This window comes from Spodoptera frugiperda, chromosome 22 (genome assembly GCF_023101765.2).
Source record: "Spodoptera frugiperda isolate SF20-4 chromosome 22, AGI-APGP_CSIRO_Sfru_2.0, whole genome shotgun sequence".
Classification (NCBI taxonomy): Eukaryota; Metazoa; Arthropoda; class Insecta; order Lepidoptera; family Noctuidae; genus Spodoptera; species Spodoptera frugiperda.
In genome coordinates, this window is record NC_064233.1 from 7,229,467 (window position 1) to 7,247,764 (window position 18,298).

The 18,298-nt window shown below is 36.4% G+C and overlaps 2 protein-coding genes and 1 long non-coding RNA gene across 6 annotated transcripts in view; 2 read left to right on the forward strand and 1 right to left on the reverse strand.

The window, feature by feature from the left end:
• LOC126912124 (uncharacterized) overlaps nt 1-18,298 on the reverse strand; it is a 120,575-nt gene that overhangs the window by 58,836 nt on the left and 43,441 nt on the right. The window lies entirely within an intron of this gene.
• Nucleotides 1,152-7,431, forward strand: LOC118279820 (uncharacterized). The gene is made up of 4 exons (XM_035599619.2): nt 1,152-2,706; nt 4,736-4,895; nt 5,357-5,477; nt 6,341-7,431. Exons 1-4 carry the CDS (start codon nt 1,562-1,564, stop codon nt 6,562-6,564), a joined length of 1,650 nt encoding a protein of 549 aa, XP_035455512.2. The 5' UTR covers nt 1,152-1,561; the 3' UTR covers nt 6,565-7,431.
• Nucleotides 9,197-18,298, forward strand: part of LOC118279646 (steroidogenic acute regulatory protein-like) — a 28,079-nt gene continuing 18,977 nt past the window's right edge. The window contains exons 1-6 of one of the 4 annotated variants that reach the window (XM_050702625.1): nt 9,197-9,561; nt 14,389-14,469; nt 15,185-15,345; nt 15,959-16,117; nt 16,668-16,721; nt 18,074-18,212. In XM_050702625.1, coding sequence (XP_050558582.1) covers nt 14,397-14,469; nt 15,185-15,345; nt 15,959-16,117; nt 16,668-16,721; nt 18,074-18,212 — 586 coding nt within the window. In that variant the 5' untranslated portion in view covers nt 9,197-9,561; nt 14,389-14,396. The remainder of the gene's footprint in view (nt 9,562-14,388; nt 14,470-15,184; nt 15,346-15,958; nt 16,118-16,667; nt 16,722-18,073; nt 18,213-18,298) is intronic. The other 3 variants (XM_050702624.1, XM_050702627.1, XM_050702626.1) reach the window with 3 other exon arrangements.

Here is an 18,298-nt window from a genome sequence, read left to right on the forward strand (position 1 = left end):
ACTTTTAAACTTCCTCATATAACTCATTTTCGCCCAAATATCCTTACAACCTTTAACCCCAGAGATATAAACACAATAGTTCGCCAGTACAAATACCAAGCCACCAAAGGTTGGATGCCCCACCTTGCAGCTGTATGTCTACCAGCTGCCGTCGACCGTTACACACACGGCACGTGCTACCCTCCTCCCGAGACACGTAATAACAATAATTATACAATGGAAAGCGGGATCAGCAGGACTCTTACATCGTGACAACAAACTACGAAGAGTTTCAAATTCAATTTAGGTAAAATTTAGCTATATGAATTGGATTGATTTTGTTTTAGATAAATTATTTAGTTTGTTTTTTTCAAATGTATGTGTTAGATCGCCGTTTGGTGGGTAATCGGGCCTCCGGTAACCTCACGCACACAACAAAACATAAGCGTTGTCACGTCGGTTTCCTATGAGGACGTGGTATCACTTCGGTCGAGGTAGCGACAAATGGGCTTTCCCACATTTGAATCAATATCATAAAAGATGATTTCTGTATTGCAATTCTTATGTATTTACTATAGTAAATTACGATATTTTAGTAAGAACACGTTTTATTAAACTGGGTGTCTTCAAAGCCCGAGTGAATAGGTTGCTTATGGGCAGACGTGCTCCATCGTAGGCCGCATCATCACTTACCATCAGGCGAGATAGCGGCCAAACGACGATCCATTAAATGTTAAAAATATTGCAAACGGAGATATTATATTATATTATATCTAGTTACATTAGCTAGCTACCAAACAAAACACATCTCACTTAACCGACTGTCCGAAACAGGGGAGTTCCACGACCCTTGGGCTTTTATAGAAAGCTCATTCAATAATTGCACAAGGTAACAGCTATAATTTCTATACAAAAAATCCCTATTTCCAATTTCTTCTCTTATCATCAGTGAAATAAAGTACAAAATCCAATAACCGGTCATTCTTTTGTATAAACATTGAATTAAAAGTTATTATTAAGGCATTTTGAGCTTTAACAACAACGAAATAGGGTGTATTTTCAATTTGTAAGTGCTATTTGAATTTGGAATTCCAACAGCGCGTGCCCATTCGCAGGGGTGCGCAGCCGCCGTTTCCGACCCCGGTGTTTTTTTGAAAAAGGAATAATTTTACAGTTGACGGTTATACGTCGAACTGGAAAGACGTGTGTATGTTAAGAATTTAATATTTATAATAATTATTTTACATTAAATAAGTCATAGTGTTAGTTTTTGAAGTGTTTCCTAAAGTATAAAAGTGAAAAATACCAAACAATTTGGTTTAAATCTATTCTAAACTCAAACTCAAAATACTTCAAGAAAAAGTTTTAGATATTAGTGTCTTCGTGTTTGAAATACATTTTAAGGACTAGTGCTTAACAAAGTAATTTAAAAACCTAGTGTTTAAGTGTCTAAGTGTAAGGAAAACCAGTCGAGTCTAACGGTTCCGGTGCAAGAACACCCTATTTGAAAACAGGAATCATGCTATAACGACTATATAAGTACTTACAAACCTGGGGAAAGTACTACGCTTAAAACAAAAAGATGGATTCACCAAAAATCGTGTACAAATACTACACAAATCAAGCATTTTGTCCACAAAGCGAATCTGTGTACGCTCAACAAAAATGCAAAACAAAAATCGTTTCGCCAGAGAGGCAACGCATGCCGCCTTTAGGCGCAAATTCACCAAGAAAGGTAGAAGTAAACAATAGAATTTTAAGGACAGATATCTCTGATAATCCTTTACGCATGTCTCCGGCTGGGGCTCCAAGGTACAGAGATGAAGAGCCACCAGAACTGCCACCAAAACCCGCCAAGTTTATTAACCGAAGCTTTCAACGCCAATCGTCTTTAGTCTACAAACCGACGCGGTCAGTGCGCTGTAGAACAAGAAGTGAGGATCTGGAAATGGCTCAATTAAAACAACAGAGGTTATCCAGATATGACAGGCAAAACAGTGACGATGGACTTGAGGATAGCAGGACCAAACATAGGTACGAAGTCATACAAGACTTAGATGATATTGCTGATTATTCGCCAACAAAAAAGAGAATAGTCCAAGCGAAAGATGACGAAATTGACGAATACAATGTTGATGGACCTGATGAAAACGAACTGAAGGAAATACCAACTGAAATTGTGAAGACTGTTAACGGAAGAACGCTGAGATATGCTATCATACCTTCCGAAGATGAGGAGCCAAGAAAAATGAACGTGACATTCACATCGCCTGTTATGTCAAAGAAGAATTTGATTGCGACACAGAAGCTTCACGAATTGCTTTCAACGCCTAGGAAACTAAAGAGCTATGCGAGTCAGCCTTCAGTCAGAATAACCCCGAATAAAGCTATGGAAAATAGGTATTCTGAGACGCCTAGAAAGTTTGCCGCTAGCACACCTACTCACGGAGTGACACCATCTAAATCCTGTGCCAATTTAACATCACGGACCAGTGTCCCCACTTCCCCCATTTCACCAAAAGCCCAACAGAAATTAAACTATGGTGTGCCTGAACATGTGCCTGAGAATCTGCCCTTTGACAGGCATGATGTCTTCGTGACTAGTTTTAGAGAGAAGAGAGACAGGAGTTTTGAACTGGAGAGGGAGTTGAGTAGAGAAAAACGGGATTATGACAAGAGAAGAGAAAGTCAGAGGAAGGATAAGAATACTGCTGTTATTATACCCAGGTATTTGTTTATTTATGTCTGGTTGTAATATTGAAATAGCCGCTTTTTACATATACAATGTGATAGGCGTGGGACTTCTAACCCGTTAAGGCTGAGTATTACATCTAATTTTATCGACAAAAAAAAATATATAATTAATAAAAATAATATAACCCCTAATTGAAAATATAGGAAAATAGTGATTTTTTCGGTAAGAATAATTCACAAATTATTTTTTTTCTCCCCAAAACATTATCAAACATATGAAAAAAGTAATGAATTAGTTAGCCAAGGTTATTAGCTACCGTTTGTCGTCTTTTTTTTGTTTCTACGACTCATACAACTTTTGATATCAAAAAAAGTAAAAAAAATATAATATGGCCATAATTTTTAGGGGGAGGGGATTCGACCCCTTCGACCCAGGACTTTTGTCTTTAAAATTAGATGAAGTATTCAGCCTTAACGGGTTAGAAGTCTCGCCCCTATCACATTGTATAAAATACGTACGTATAATATTAATACACACAAATCACATTTAAAAAAATGTTTGTGTCTGTCTTTCTGTCTGTCTGTTTGTTCCGGTTATTCTCTGAAGTGGTACCAACCCGCCACTTGATTGGACTTTCAAGGAACTTTAATTGGCAGGTCGTAACTTAGTCTACATTTATTTTAGAAAAAAATACAACATAATTATATCAAAAGTCTATAGCCATCTAAGTATATCGTCAGTCAAAAGTTTATACTACGCGGACGATGTCGCGGGCAACAGCTAGTGACAAATATAATAAACCAATTTAGTTTATTTCATGTACCTATTTCATAAAATAATTTGTTTTGAATAAGTTGGTTTCGTAAAAGAATTAAGCGATCGTCTTCAAATCTACACCATAAGCAGCTGTTTCGCACGTGTAAAATATATATCGATTTTTTGTTGCATATTTGACAATATCCCGCCCAAATCGCCGTGACAGTTTATAGATAGTTTTTTTTTTTAATTTAAAAGTATCCGTTACGGGGATTCCGCGGGTTTCATACTAGCTGACTATACGCTACTAGCTGACCCGGCAATCTTCGTATCGTCTCAAACATTTTTTTCTCTTAAACCTTCCCTCGACTTCTACAAATAATTCAAGACCATAATTTTCCAAATCCGTCCAGCCGTTCTCGAGTTTTAATGCGACTAACGAACAGCAATTTATATTTAAATGTTTGGATATAACATATTTTTACACTATTATTCAAATATTAATACGACTTAATACGACTGACGGAAAGTAGATGTTTCAATGTAGGTACATATAGGAAAAGCCAAAGATTGGGCTCAGTGCGTGTTAGCGATAAAGTTAGAGGAGAAAAGATAATGATGAATTTTAATAATCTACAAAATTTAATGTTTGAAACAAAAACAGGTGTTTGTTTAGTTTACAAATTCTCCTCCCAAAAATATTATAGCAATTTTGTGAATACACCGATTATTTTGCTAATTGATTAGGCGCTTTAACAATCTTTCGGCGTTAACGTTTTTAGTCTTATAATAGTTTAACAATTTATTCAATACAATTATTGTAATGATAGTTCATTATGTCAAATAAGTAATATTTATACTCATTTAACGGAAATAAAAAGCAAGGCTAGTTTAGTTACTGAAGTTTAGTTTACGTCGACCCATCAAATTTAAGGTTCCATTCCCGTGTCAAATAAGTATGTTACATTGTTCAGTAATTAATAAAAGTTTGGAATCAGCGTTCAATTTCCGGCAGTAGGCTCATCCACTATTATATTAGGTATGAAACTCTTATTGGTAAAAAAGTGCCTGTTATATTGTAAACCTACGTGCACCACTGCCTACCCTATACGGCCATCGAGGATGAAAACGCGTAACGTAACGTAACGCGATACATAATGTTTAAAAAAATATTAAATGGACGTATTTTAAGTTAAACATTTTCATTCTCCTGATCAAAACATTATAGCAATTATTTACTATAAACCATTTTGTTATTTAAAAATATCAGGAAACTAACCCTACTGTCTTTTTATGATATTTCAGAGTGGCAGCGCCCCCATCAGTATATTCTGAAGAAACGTACAAATCGTTTTCAAGCATGAAGACTATATCGGGAGCTACGGCCTCCTTGCTGATCGCAGCTGTGATGCTTACCATGTGCGGAGGCCTGACAACAGGACTGAGTTTCTACATGATGTATGCTGTAAGTACCTAATAGTTATGTAGTCTATTTCATTGTTGTATATATGTATGTTAGTTTTTGTTACAAATTGACCTCAAATGCCAGTACCTATGTTAGCTAGGCTTCGCCCGCTTTCCCGTAAGATAAAAGTAGCTTATGTGTTCCTGAACATAATCTGTTTCTAAAATACTTAGATAAAACGAATCAAAGTTTAGGAGAGGGAGCTAGCTATGTCATTTCTAAGTACAAAACATATATCGAAGTGACGTCACGCGATATTTCAAATCAATATAGGTATCTTCTTTGGTAGCATAGCTATAAGTACTTTTTTCGTAAGAAAATAAGAAATAATGTACACGACGGACATTAAAATAAAAATAAGTCATCTACACTATTAGGATTTTAGGTTTGAATAGTTATAATAGCTGATATTAATATCTAGATGAGCAATGTATTTATTCATCAACACTTTGCTATTCCAGATTGGCAGGCGCTACTATCTAGACTTCGGCGTGCTGGCTGGGTTCACCTGCTTCCTTCTAGGACTACTCGGGTTAAGGGCGAGAAGACAACAGTTGTTACCAAATAGGAATTATATTTCGGGTGAGTAAATATTTATTAATGATTTTAAAAGTGTTTTAAATGGTAAATTACGCGTTTAAGTTGGTAGACGTGAAATTGTAACTAGGTAATTATTTATCCGTCAAAATGTTTAGTATAATTTGGATATTTTGAGTCTCGATAAAATTATTTAACTTTTAATCCCGTAGGTGTAGACACATGCACACATCACATTATTAAAATTAGAGCACCCACTTTTCACCATTCATGTGATGATTCCCGTGTAATAATGGATTAACCTATGGCCATACATCCCTGTGCTATTATGTACTAATATTTTTACATTTGATAATATTTGTATGTATATAATATTTCTTATCTACAATGTGATAGGGATGAGACTTCTAACCCGTTAAGGCTGAGTACTACATCTAATTTTATCGACAAAAGTTCGGGGTCGAAGGGGTCGAATCCCCTCCCCCTAAAAATTATGGCTATTTTAATATTTTTTTTACTTTTTTGATATCAAAGGTTGTATGCGTCGTAGAAACAAAAAAACGACACGAAAGAAACGACAAACGGTAGCTAATAACCTTGGCGAACTAATTCATTACTTTTTTCATATGTTTGATAATGTTTTGGTGAGAAAAAAAATCATTTGTGAATTATTTTTACCGAAAACTCACTATTTTTCAATATTTTCAATTAGGGGTTCAACCCCTCATATTATTTTTTTTTGTCGATAAAATTAGATGTAGTACTCAGGCTTAACGGGTTAGAAGTCCCACCCTTATCACATTGTATATGTGTAATATTTCTTATCTAACTTTAAACAACACTTTGCTATCATTAATCTGTCAGGCGTTAGTAACCAAATTATGAATCTTTTTTTTTTGTAATTCCAGGCTACATCGTGCTATCATCGTTCTCACTCCTCAGTGCCTTTGGTCTCCTGATCCTGCTGTCCGTGGAACCGATGCCAGGAACCCCATTAAATGACATAACTTCAGGAGCAGTTTGTGGATTCAGTATTCTCTCTCTGTGCCTCGCGTCTATCGGCGTTTTAGCTTCATACTGTTGTGTTAAAGACCCGCCTGATAACAGAGTAGGATCCACTAGGTGGTATTGAATTAAATAAGAGATTATGATAAGGATTTTAACACCTTGAACGACATTTGGAGTATAAAATAAGGGGTGACATTAGCTCCGCTATCGACGCATTAAGGACGCTTTGACGGCATCGCTCCAATACAGCGATAAACTTGTTATTTGAATTTGAACATTAAATCGTGTGTCGTACGATATGTTTTATACCGTCAATACAAAAAAGCTGTAAGCGCGCTGTCAGCGAGCTGACGCCGCTTTATATGGTTAACAAAACAAAAATATCGTGCCGTTTATGTGTGCGTTGACACTCACTCAAAAGTTCTCTGTCGCCATTTGACTAAAGAGGGCAAGTGTTAAATTAATAACTTAAGGGATCAAGGGGTGATTAAACAGTGATAATGGAAGCAGACCTGTTTTTTAATTATAATATTTCAACTCGCTTAGTTCCGTTGATCTAAAATGACCCTATCCATAACCATATCCTCTGGAGAAATATTAAAGTATTGTATTAAGAATTTACGGGCAATGTGTGTGAAACAAGGAGATTTGCAACTATTACTATTTACTATTTATCTATGCTAATAATATAAGAATCAACAATAGTCGAAAAACATAATTGCTATGATGTAATATTCAGGCGCAGTGATTCAAATTCTTTTTTTTTTATCGATTTTCCTTTGTATGGTACAAATAGTTTTCTTGTAAATTTTAGTTATTAGTAAGTAATATAATTTTATTGTGTATGAATTTCATTGAAGTTTGAAATTGCTTACTTAGGTACTTATTGCGAAAAAACCAAAGTTGGACAAAAAAATTGAGATTGATTGTACTTTTTTTTGATAATTCTATAAATTGTTGTAAATTTTAAATAAATCTGGATTACTATTATACATTCTTTGTTTTATTTGTGAAAGTGTGAAGCACTATTTTTATTTGAACCCTCCCAAAAACACGGATGTTCCCCTAATTTATGCGCCCCCTCAATTCCCCCTTTTATAAACACTAAATAAAAGGATACATCATACAACACGTGGTACCAGATTTGTATATGTTATCATGACCAAGGGCCCAATTTTTTCTCACCTCTTAAAATCAGGTCAATGTATTACTATCATAAACAGATTGTGAAGAGTAAATGCAGATGGTAATGGCTCCGTGAGTCTTTTTTAAGGAAGGAATATCATCCAATGACTTCTGTCGCCTTGCGTGAGGCGAGAGAGAGTGTCAGACTCTTCCCTACATAGTATAAAACAAAGTCGCTTTCTCTGTCCCTTTGCATGCTTAAATCTTTAAAACTACGCAACGGATTATGTTGCGGTTTTTTTATTAGATAAAGTGATTCAAGAGGAAGGTTTATATGTATACCTAATACAAATACACGCATAATATATCACCATTGCACCCATGCGTGATGCGAAGCTGGGATGGGTCGCTAGTGCTGACTAAAAACCACCCCGTTCCTAGTTTGTTCTTGCTCTCTTTCGATCCCGGTAAGCCCGCTAGGCAGTCTGCGGCTCCGTAAACTCTATGAGTCTATCTAAGAAAACTTAATAAGTACGAAAAATAACAATGTGATGTCGCGGTCACCGTTACTACGAAGCTGTTTCTAAAAATAAATCATTTAATGCAACCACAGACTGTGACATCTCTAACAAAACGCGGATTTCGAGGACAAATGTTTTATTTATTTATTACATTTAGTAATAACATCATCGTCATGGCCGTTTTAGTTGCGTCATTAGTTTAACATTGCAAAATATACCTAAACACGTTCTAGCTGATAGGTATTTGGTATGTCGTCATAGTGTCATGTCAATAACAATTCTGTGCAGGGGCGTAGCTAGCGCCGTATCTGCCGTATCAATTATACGGGGCCCCCAGGTTACGGGGGCCCCCAAAGTACGTGAGCAAAAAATAAAACCGTCCAATTAATCAGTACCTTTCTTTTTCGTGTAAAGCATTCATTCAAAAGTTAGCAGCAACTTTAAGAAAGTTAACGTATAAAAAATATTAAGGGCCTCCAAACATGGATTCGCTGATTTGATTATTCCCCCCCTCCCCCCCAAGAAAAATGGGCCCCGAAAAATTTTTTATACAGGGCCCCGCCAAGACACGCTACGCCACTGATTCTGTGATACCTATTTGTTGTTCAAATTAAAATTATTGACGTTGAACTATTTCTACTCGACAAATAAGTAGTAATCAGGAAAAATAATGAATCACGGAAAAATTTAGGCATATTATTTTATCATTCCCGCTAAACTATTCGTTTTGGGGACCGTTCCATAGTACGGATCGTAATATCGTATCAATCAGTAGTACCTAAACACTTATTTCTTGTATTATTTTCTAAACTACTTTAGATAATATTATTTTCCTTACTTAAATACATTTGCTTACATACATGATTACAAATACTGGCGTAATATTTTACTGTCTTTGACTAAAAATAATACCATGATATAAACAATTTGGTAAAATGGAACGCAAAAAGTAATTGTCAAACTATGCGTCAACATAAAACGTTCCTGACTTGGTGATAATAGTAACTTTAACATTTGAATATTTCTGTCTCTGTTTAACACACGTAAAAACCGTATTAAGCTATCCTGCTGTCCTTAAACCTGGAACGTGCTGTCGTATTATTCATCTCGACTGTGATTTCTACTCAGCTTTTGTGTTAATTTGATAACAATTGAACTGTTTGATAACAATTTTCTAATTGCTATAACTATGAAACGAGATGTAGCTTACTAATAACATCATCTAGCCTGACAGCTGCATTTATATGTCAACGCCCAGCGAGTGATGCATTTCGTAATTTAAGTTTAAAAGTGTTGTTTGATAGTACAAAACAAGTAAGTCTTTGTTGTATTACGTTTTTTTTTATTAGGACCAATTATGTGTCACCGTTGCCTGGTCTTGTGTATTCGTTAAAAATAAGTGATATTGTTTTTGGACGTAAACAAAGTGATTTTTAATTGATAATTGAAGATTTTTACGTGAAGGTCGATTTAAGGTAAGAAAACATATTTTTGTACGTAACCATCTGTTATTTTTTGTTTATTTGAGCTATTAAATGTTGCTGTTATCAGTGTAACAGTAATAATTAACTGTGTTCGAGATAAAACAGTTAAAACAGGCCTACATTTGGTGTTGGACTAATTTTCTTATCAATTACAATTTATAAATAGTAGAATGCAGAATTGACATAGTTACTGGGCTTACCATATCAAGAAGTGTTCTGCAATGCATTCTACTTCCTTGTTGTGAGTTTTAATTAATTCTTTTGTTAGAAAATTCACTAATTTTATTTAACTCTTTGTTAATTTTTTGTGTGTGGTTTAGAATGAAACCTCTTTAGTTGCTTACAGCCTGGTAAATTAATTATTTTTTAATTTAAAAACATACTTAATTAATATGTTGCTAAAATTCCCCTTGTTTGTTTACAAAATCATCTTAATATTATTTATGTTGATTTTTCATTTAAGCTAGGTTTTAAAGTATATTTGAATTCTTAGCAACAATTTACATACTTAATAAAATATAACAATGAAATATTGTTACAATATTTAGGTAGAAATATTAAAGGAAAAAACATTAAAAAAATTAAAATATTTAAATACCTAGATAGTGTTTATGGTGTATGGGACAAAGGTGTGTGGACAATAGCTCAGTGTGGGGTCTCATGTTTGATGCTCAGGTAGCAAATTATTATTATTGGTAGAGATTAATAATGAACAGTCAGTTGTCATTCCTTAGAGAATTCTTGATGTAATGCTTTTTGTGTTATGTTTTATTTTGCCATATAGGTACCCTATTAAGAAATATTTCTTGATGTCTAAAGACTTCTTGATGTTTAAGACCTGTGTAATACCTTAACAAGCAAATAAATATTTTGAGTTTAACTGCCACACTTAGAGTTGTTTAATGGTTACTTAATCCAGTCCTTAGCAATTGTTTTCAATACAAAATCTGTACTAAGGAATAGTTTAAGTTATCATTAAATGTCTTTGAGTGCCGCAGTGATTGTTCTAAGAACAATATTGTAGCATATTATGAGAATTCCTTGCTTAAAAAACTGATGAAGCACAATGAACTAATAAATAAACAAAACTTGTTAAGAGTCAAACTCAAACATGACCTTGTGTCTTCATTTTGTTTTTTTATTAACTAATGTTGGTGTTTATTCTGTTGATATGCCTTAGTAGTAATAAATAAATAGATTTCCTTTTTAGGTATTTTAGGTAATTAATTGTTATTATTTAGTTTATTTTTTTATTATTTATTATGTTTAGAAATTCGATTTGTAACAGGACATGTAATGCTCAAATAAATTCAATAAAAAAATATAATACCTAACTACTGGTTAAAATATGAACCAATATGATTAACCCATGGTGTGCTGAAACACAGATCTATGAGACACAATGTATTTTCTATTGTTTCTCACATACCGAATTCATTTCATATACAAGAGGTTAATACATAAAGGTATTTCAAAGTAACTACCACATGATAACTGTTTACAACTAAATATAAAGTCATTATCAATGTTATTGACAAATATTGTGTTGTATCAGCCGTTGGTCCGAGATAACAAATATTACCTACTCATAATAATAATATTGTGGTAACTAATTGAATTATTGCATCCACCAACATTCTGTCTCTGCATCATCTGGTTGGAAGAGAATGGCCATGGCATTTAGTCCACCAATGTTAATAATTTTGTCCATGGAAAATAAAATAAAAAATTAGGGCTCTCAGGAGATCCCGCGAGACAGACATGCCAAAAATCTATTTCTTGTAGCCAAATCTGCAAAAATAAAATAGATTACTGAGACCAGAGGCGGATTAAACCTAGAGAGCGCCCTAGACAAGCACCTCATAGGCGCCCTTATTTTGGAGTTACCGTCACTCTATGGGCAGTTGGACACGTGTGTTTCACGGCACCCCTCTGTAACCTGGCGCCCTAGCCATTCGTCTAAGTAGTTTGTTTTAAGGATAATACTGGGCTTATGGTATTCGTAAAGCTAGTCAATAGCCTTAAAAATCGGACAAAGCGTCCAAACATGTCAAATTCTAGTAGGTAGCTAATAGGTAATCTTAGATTTTTGGTAAATCTTATTTTGTCCTAAAGAGCGCCCTAGGCAAGCTCCTCATACTCCTAATTATTTTGTCGCCACCGCCGCTCAATGGGCAATAGGGCGAATTATTTCGTTGCTTGGATTCTGCAACGAAATAAATCAGAAGATATTATTAGAGGAGAAGAAAAAGAAAACGATAGGTTCCTTTTCCCTCGGTGAATTAATACAATGCCCTAGGCTAGTTAGTTAGGCTGTTTAGTTTGCCATAGGCATAATACAACTCTGACTAAAAGTAGCCGTAACCTAACTAAACATGACGCCACGAACGCCTAATAATCCCCAAACCAAAATAAGCGCAGGTGTGCATTCAGTTATCAGTGTTTTTATTTTTTATCGTTAAGCACTGGTGACTAAGGCATTGACAGACAATGCGTAGCCGATATTACCTACTGTTTGTAGATAGCATAGGAGATAGTAGAATTTCCCTGAATTCTACAGGAAATGAAATAAATGATGGATTTTTAAACATCATTTTATTATTAACTAGCGACCCGCCCCAGCTTGGTATGGGTGCAATGGTGATATATTATGCTTGTATTATACATATAAACCTTCCTCTTGAATCATTCTATCTATTACAAAAAAAAAACCGCATCAAAATCCGTTGCGTATTATTAAAGTTTATACAGCGTACAAAGGGACATAGGGACAGAGAAAGCGACTTTGTTTTAAAATATGTATGATTGACTGCGCAGTCGGTACAGTGGCTGGATATAACACACGACATAGGAGAAAATACTAGTTACGTTACGTACGTTTAATTTTTTTTTAACTAAGATAAGGGGAATAGGCGTCAGAGTAGGGATATTTTCTGCGCATGTTTGTTTTTTTACATTACATTCTGGTTCTAATAATAATCAACCTGACAAAGCATTAGCGAATCGGTTCAGCTGTTTTCGAGATTTGCGCTTAGCAACATATTCTTCTATTCATCTTTATATTACATATTATAGAATATAGACTAGCTGACCCGACAAGCTTTGTATCGCCTCAAACATTATTCTTTCCTTCTTACCTTCCCTTTAGACTTCCACAAATAATTTGCCAAATCGGTCCGGCCGTTCTCGAGTTTTAGCAAGACTAACCAACAGCAATTGATTTTTATATAGTAAACACAAAGATATAGAAAACTAGCAAACCCGGTCAACTCCGTTTCGCCATCAATGATTTTCCTGAATTTTCTTTGCTATAAACCTCACGCAACCCGAAATCTTTGTGCTGCTCGTGCGTTCTGGAGTTATAGCGTCAGGAATAAAAACCCGACTTATTTTTATATTATAGAAAAATATATAGATTGAATTTAACAAGAAATGTTCATTTACATTCACACTCATTCAAAGTCAACAATAATTAATTTAGTTAACACATTTTATTGACATTTAATGTGTTTCTTAGTGATAGTTAAATGTTTATTAATTGTTAATTAGTTAGTAACTATTGATACCACAATACAAAGGACGTAATGATAAGGTAAAATGATACTTATTTTCAAGGCTAATATTTGTTTTTTGTTTGTACATACTCATTTATTTATTTATTTGTTTGTTTAAAATGGTTTTTAAATTATCATTACAGAATTTAAGCACCTAATTCAGTAATGTTGACCATTAAAATAAACTTTTGAACCATAAATGATTGTCTTTGGTTGTCTCATTAGTTAAGTGGTAGACTACGCGACTAAGGTGTTAAGGGGTCTCGAGATTCATTCCCGATCGGGCGAGGTAGCGTAACAGATAGTTAGATTTATCTATATATAAAGGTAAAATAACTTGAGTTATAAACTTGTGATTTTTTTCCTTGAATAATAGAAGGATATACTTTTATAATAATTATAGTGAGATATACTAAGTTAACTAAATATTACGAGACAAAAAGACGCAGTGACTTCGTCGCGTCTGCTCACGCTGCTCATGATAAAGAGAACCCCTGTGACTCGAAATTAGTAGAGCTTTTCTACATTGATTTACTTGAGTATACCTACTGTGGTTTTGAGTTAATTTACGATAGATTTTTTTCTTCTTTAATGGCAACCAAGTCTCCAGAGTGTTATACCCCAGGGAAAGACAAGTCAAGCCCATAGAGTGACGGTGGGTGGCGGTGCGGTGCCAAAAAACAAAATAGGAGCGCCTAATGAGGTGCTATCGACTACTAGAGCCCTAATCTCGTGGTTTTTGCAATCCCTATCAAAAATCGGAAAGGAATGGCTCTTAAGAATGCGAAAACCAATTGAGACGCCTATGAAGTGCTTGCCTAGGGCGCTCTTTAGGTATAAGGGTGCTTTTCTAACAGATATGTGCTATGTAGCTGCTACGATGAAGTAATAGCTATGCTGTGAAACTATGTGACCGTTCCATTTCCACTGATACTAAGCTATGTAGCGGTGCAAGTAAGGTGTGCTATAAAGATGCGCCGCCGCGCAGTAGCGGTGCGAGAAAGATGTACAGCTCGATACATCGCAATTTATAGATAGTAGGGAAGTCATTCATAGCACGCATCTTTCCATATAAAAAACATAGCTTAGCTGAGTCCGTTTCCACCAGAGCTAAGCTATATGTACCAATGAATATGATTGTTGGAAGCCAAACGCATCAAAGCACGCTAATCTGTTTCTTCTCGCGGGAAAAGTAATTATTATTTATAAAGGATTGTTTACTACAGCGATAGTGTTAGTAAATATATGTATCGCTTGGTTCCAGAGGTCAGCATGTCGCAGCCGCATTATAGGGAGGCGGCAGAGTCCCTGCTAAGTAGTGTAAGCCCACACCATCGGACGCTGAGTGAGTACCACACATATTTTATATTAAAAACTTTTATTTAACGTGCTCCATCGTAGGCCGCATCATCACTCACATCAGGCGAGATAGCGGCCAAACGTCGGCCCATTTAACATAAAAAAAGTCCGATTTGTCCACGAGAAAAGTCAAATTAATTAAGTGAAAATGGAAAAGTCTTTTTGGTTGATTAAAATTAATATATTTTTGAATTTGTGTGGGTGATAAGCATGTATAGTGGAAGTGGGACATACAAAATTAATTAGAATAACTAATACACTTTATAACTTTTCAAGAGGGCTCAACTAGTTTCAAGTTCAAGTTGCGACAGAGTTCATAATCTTGATAACGCAGCAAATGCTCATGATCGTAGCTTAAAACTATTGCTTTATTGATGTAACTTTTACTATTATTTGTTATTAACAATCTCATATGAAAGAGGGTTAGTAGTTTCATGCTTTGTAGGTACATATCATTCACCTATAGACAGGGAGCAGGTATCCTCAAAATTGTGTACAAACTGAGATCCCCAAGTCTCCTGCCAAGAAAGGGAATTATGACAACACCGCCTTTCTCTCTTTCTCTCTCTATCACTCACTCACTCACACACTCACACACTCACTCACTTACTCACATATTCACTCACTCACTCACTCACTCACTCACTCAAACTCTTCTTTTCCTTTCATTCTCCCATGTAATATTGATGTTGAGTGACCAGGAATGATTCCAGCTCACTCCACGTCCCTGAACCTGGTGTCCGAGGATCTGGTGGCCGGCCACAGGCCGCAGGGCAAGATGTCTACGGTCAGGCGTTTCTTCTGCCTGTTCGTCACCTTCGATCTGCTGTTCACTAGCCTTATGTGGTTAATATGTGTTATGGTGAGTTCTTTTTGTTATTTATTTAAATTAAAATCTTCTTTATTCAATGAAAGATTTTTTTTATAAAAATTATATATTTCCCTGCTGATGGGCACAGAAGAGTCCACGATGATTGGGGTAGCATTCCACACTATTTGACTATAGGTAAGCGTCCACAGGTCCGCATCGTACGCATCGCACGCATCGTACGTGTATCGTTCGTATTCTGTATGACGTCATCAGCGATACTTACATGCGATGCGAAGCGTGCTGATGACGTCATTACCAATACCAACATGCGATGTGTACTGATGACGTCATACGGGATGCGTGCGGTGCGTACAATGCGAGCTTGTGGACGCGTACATGGTAACTAAGTAGATCATTGTGGACCCTGTCGGACACAGCAAGAGAATATGTTATTTATATATAAAAGTAAAATGTCAAATTAATTATTAAGTTAACATTAAAATGTTAAGAAATGTTAAAAGTTGAATGTTAACAAATGTTAAAAGTTTAATGTTAACAAATGTTAAAAGTGAAATGTTGATATATGCTAAAAGTTAAATGTAAGTTAAATGTTAACAAATGTTAAAAGTGTAAATGTTAACAATGTTAATTTCCTATTTTACAGATGCGAGGCGAGACCCTAGAACAAATAATGAATTCAGAAATAGTACATTACAATGTAAAGACGTCATTATTCGACATAGTGATGGTGGCAATCTGTCGGTTTGTTGTGTTGCTGCTGTTCTACGCCATACTATATATCAATAACTGGAGTATTATTGCGGTGAGTCGCTTTTAAAATATATTATTAATAAGGCTATATTTTTATAATAACTATCGTGAGACATACTCGTACTAAATTAAGTAAAAATAACGGTTTACTCGCGTAAATATATTGAAAAAGGCGAAGGCCCAATTACCCCCCAATTTTCTCAATCCCCGATTCTTCCCCTTAAATTCCTAACCCCAAAAGGCCGTCAACGGATTTGTAACGTAACGGCCGTAGTCGCCAAGCTTGGCCGTAGTCGCCAAGCTTGGCCGTAGTCGCCAAGCTTGGCCGTAGTCGCCAAGCTTGGCCGTAGTCTCCAAGCTTGGCCATAGTCGCCAAGCTTGGCCGTAGTCTCCAAGCTTGGCCGTAGTCGCCAAACTTGGCCTTAGTCGCCAAGCTTGGCCGTAGTCTCCAAGCTTGGCCGTAGTCGCCAAGCTTGGCCGTAGTCTCCAAGCTTGGCCGTAGTCGCCAAGCTTGGCCGTAGTCGCCAAGCTTGGCCGTGAATAAACCCCTTGACCATTATTTTCATAAGTTTTTCTTAATTAATGAATGTGTTTTGTTTCAGTTATCGACAGGGTGTACGTGTGCCTTGTTAATAGCAAAAGTATTTGTGTTTGATGTAAGTATTTGTGACATTTATTAACTATGTACTACCAAACCAATGATATTCTCTGTTTTCCGACTTTTCTCTTGAAATTTTCTTTGCTATAAACCTCACGGAACCCGAGACATTTTCAACGAATATAAACCCGTTGAAATCTGATCGTTAGTTCTGGAGTTTTAGCGTTAGGAAGGAAAATCCGACTTATTTTTATATAACAGATAACATAAAAATAAGCCATCCAATGACTTCTCCCAAGCCTTCTCTGGGCGAGGCGAGAGGGAGTGTCAGAGTCTTACTGACTAAAAACCACCCCGTTCCTACTCCTGCTTTTCGAGTCGACTGCGGAATACCGCAGAATTGTAATTTATCTATACTATTATACAAAGTGGGTGTACATTGTATAGCGGCATTACGTATTATAATGTGCACCTCTGCCTATCCCTTCGAGGAGAAACGGCGTGGCGTTGCGTAATATTATAAAAATAATTTCTCTTTCGTGTCTAACTGTATGAACGCAATAACCTCCAAAACTGCTGGACTGATTTTAGTCCAATTTTCACCAATAAAATTAAGATTCGCAAACACACGCCTTTTCATCCCGGAAAGGGAAGGCAGAGGTTCAACACGGCACGTAATGCCGCTGTACAATGTACATCAACTTTTCACCATTTGTGTTATAAGTCCCATGTAATAGGGGGTGAGCCTATTGCCATATACCGGACACAATTCCAGACTCCGTGCTACTACTGAGAAATTTTCGAAAAACCGTAAAAAAACCCAGTAATTCGGCACGTAATGCCACTGTACAATTTACACCAACTTTTCACCATTTGTGTTATAAGTCCCATGTAATAGGGGGTGAGTAATGTATAAACGGAGGACTGATGGCCGCTGGGCCAGGAAGGTGACTGAGTGGCGACCGCGGACCGGAAGACGCAGCGTGGGCAGACCTCCCACTAGGTGGACCGACGACATCGTCAGAGTGGCGGGGAGCCAGTGGATGCAGGTGGCGGCTTGTCGTTCTACGTGGAGGACTAAGGGGGAGGCCTTTGTTCAGCAGTGGACGTCTCTCGGCTGATGATGACACTTTAGGGAACAGAGAGTAAAGTTCCCTAAGAAAAGGAGGATCCTCCGACCAGGCGAGGTGATCAGCCTGGCGGGCTTTCTGCCCAACTGTTGTTCGTTGGGATTTTCTATCCGTGTTATTTCGCATGTAAACTTCACATGTGCGATGCAGGATATTTATGACGTCATCCGTTGATTTGCTCGTCGATAGTCTATGTGTGACTTCTGTCATCTGTCACTTGTTACTTGTCAATGTGTCGCCACAAATGTATAAAATGCCTAATGATGTGTTTACCCCCCAGTGGCCTAACGCCGTGCAGCCAGTATACGAGGTGTTCCTAATCCTGACGTCGTTCACGCTGGCGTGGGGGGAGGCCTGGTTCCTGGACTTCAGGGTGCTGCCCCAAGAGTTGCAGGCCAAACAGATATTGGAGTCTATAGGTACGGACATATTATTTGCTTTACAAAAGTATTTAAAAATCTATTTATATGAGGAAACCTGGGTTTCTATTTCATCACATCACATC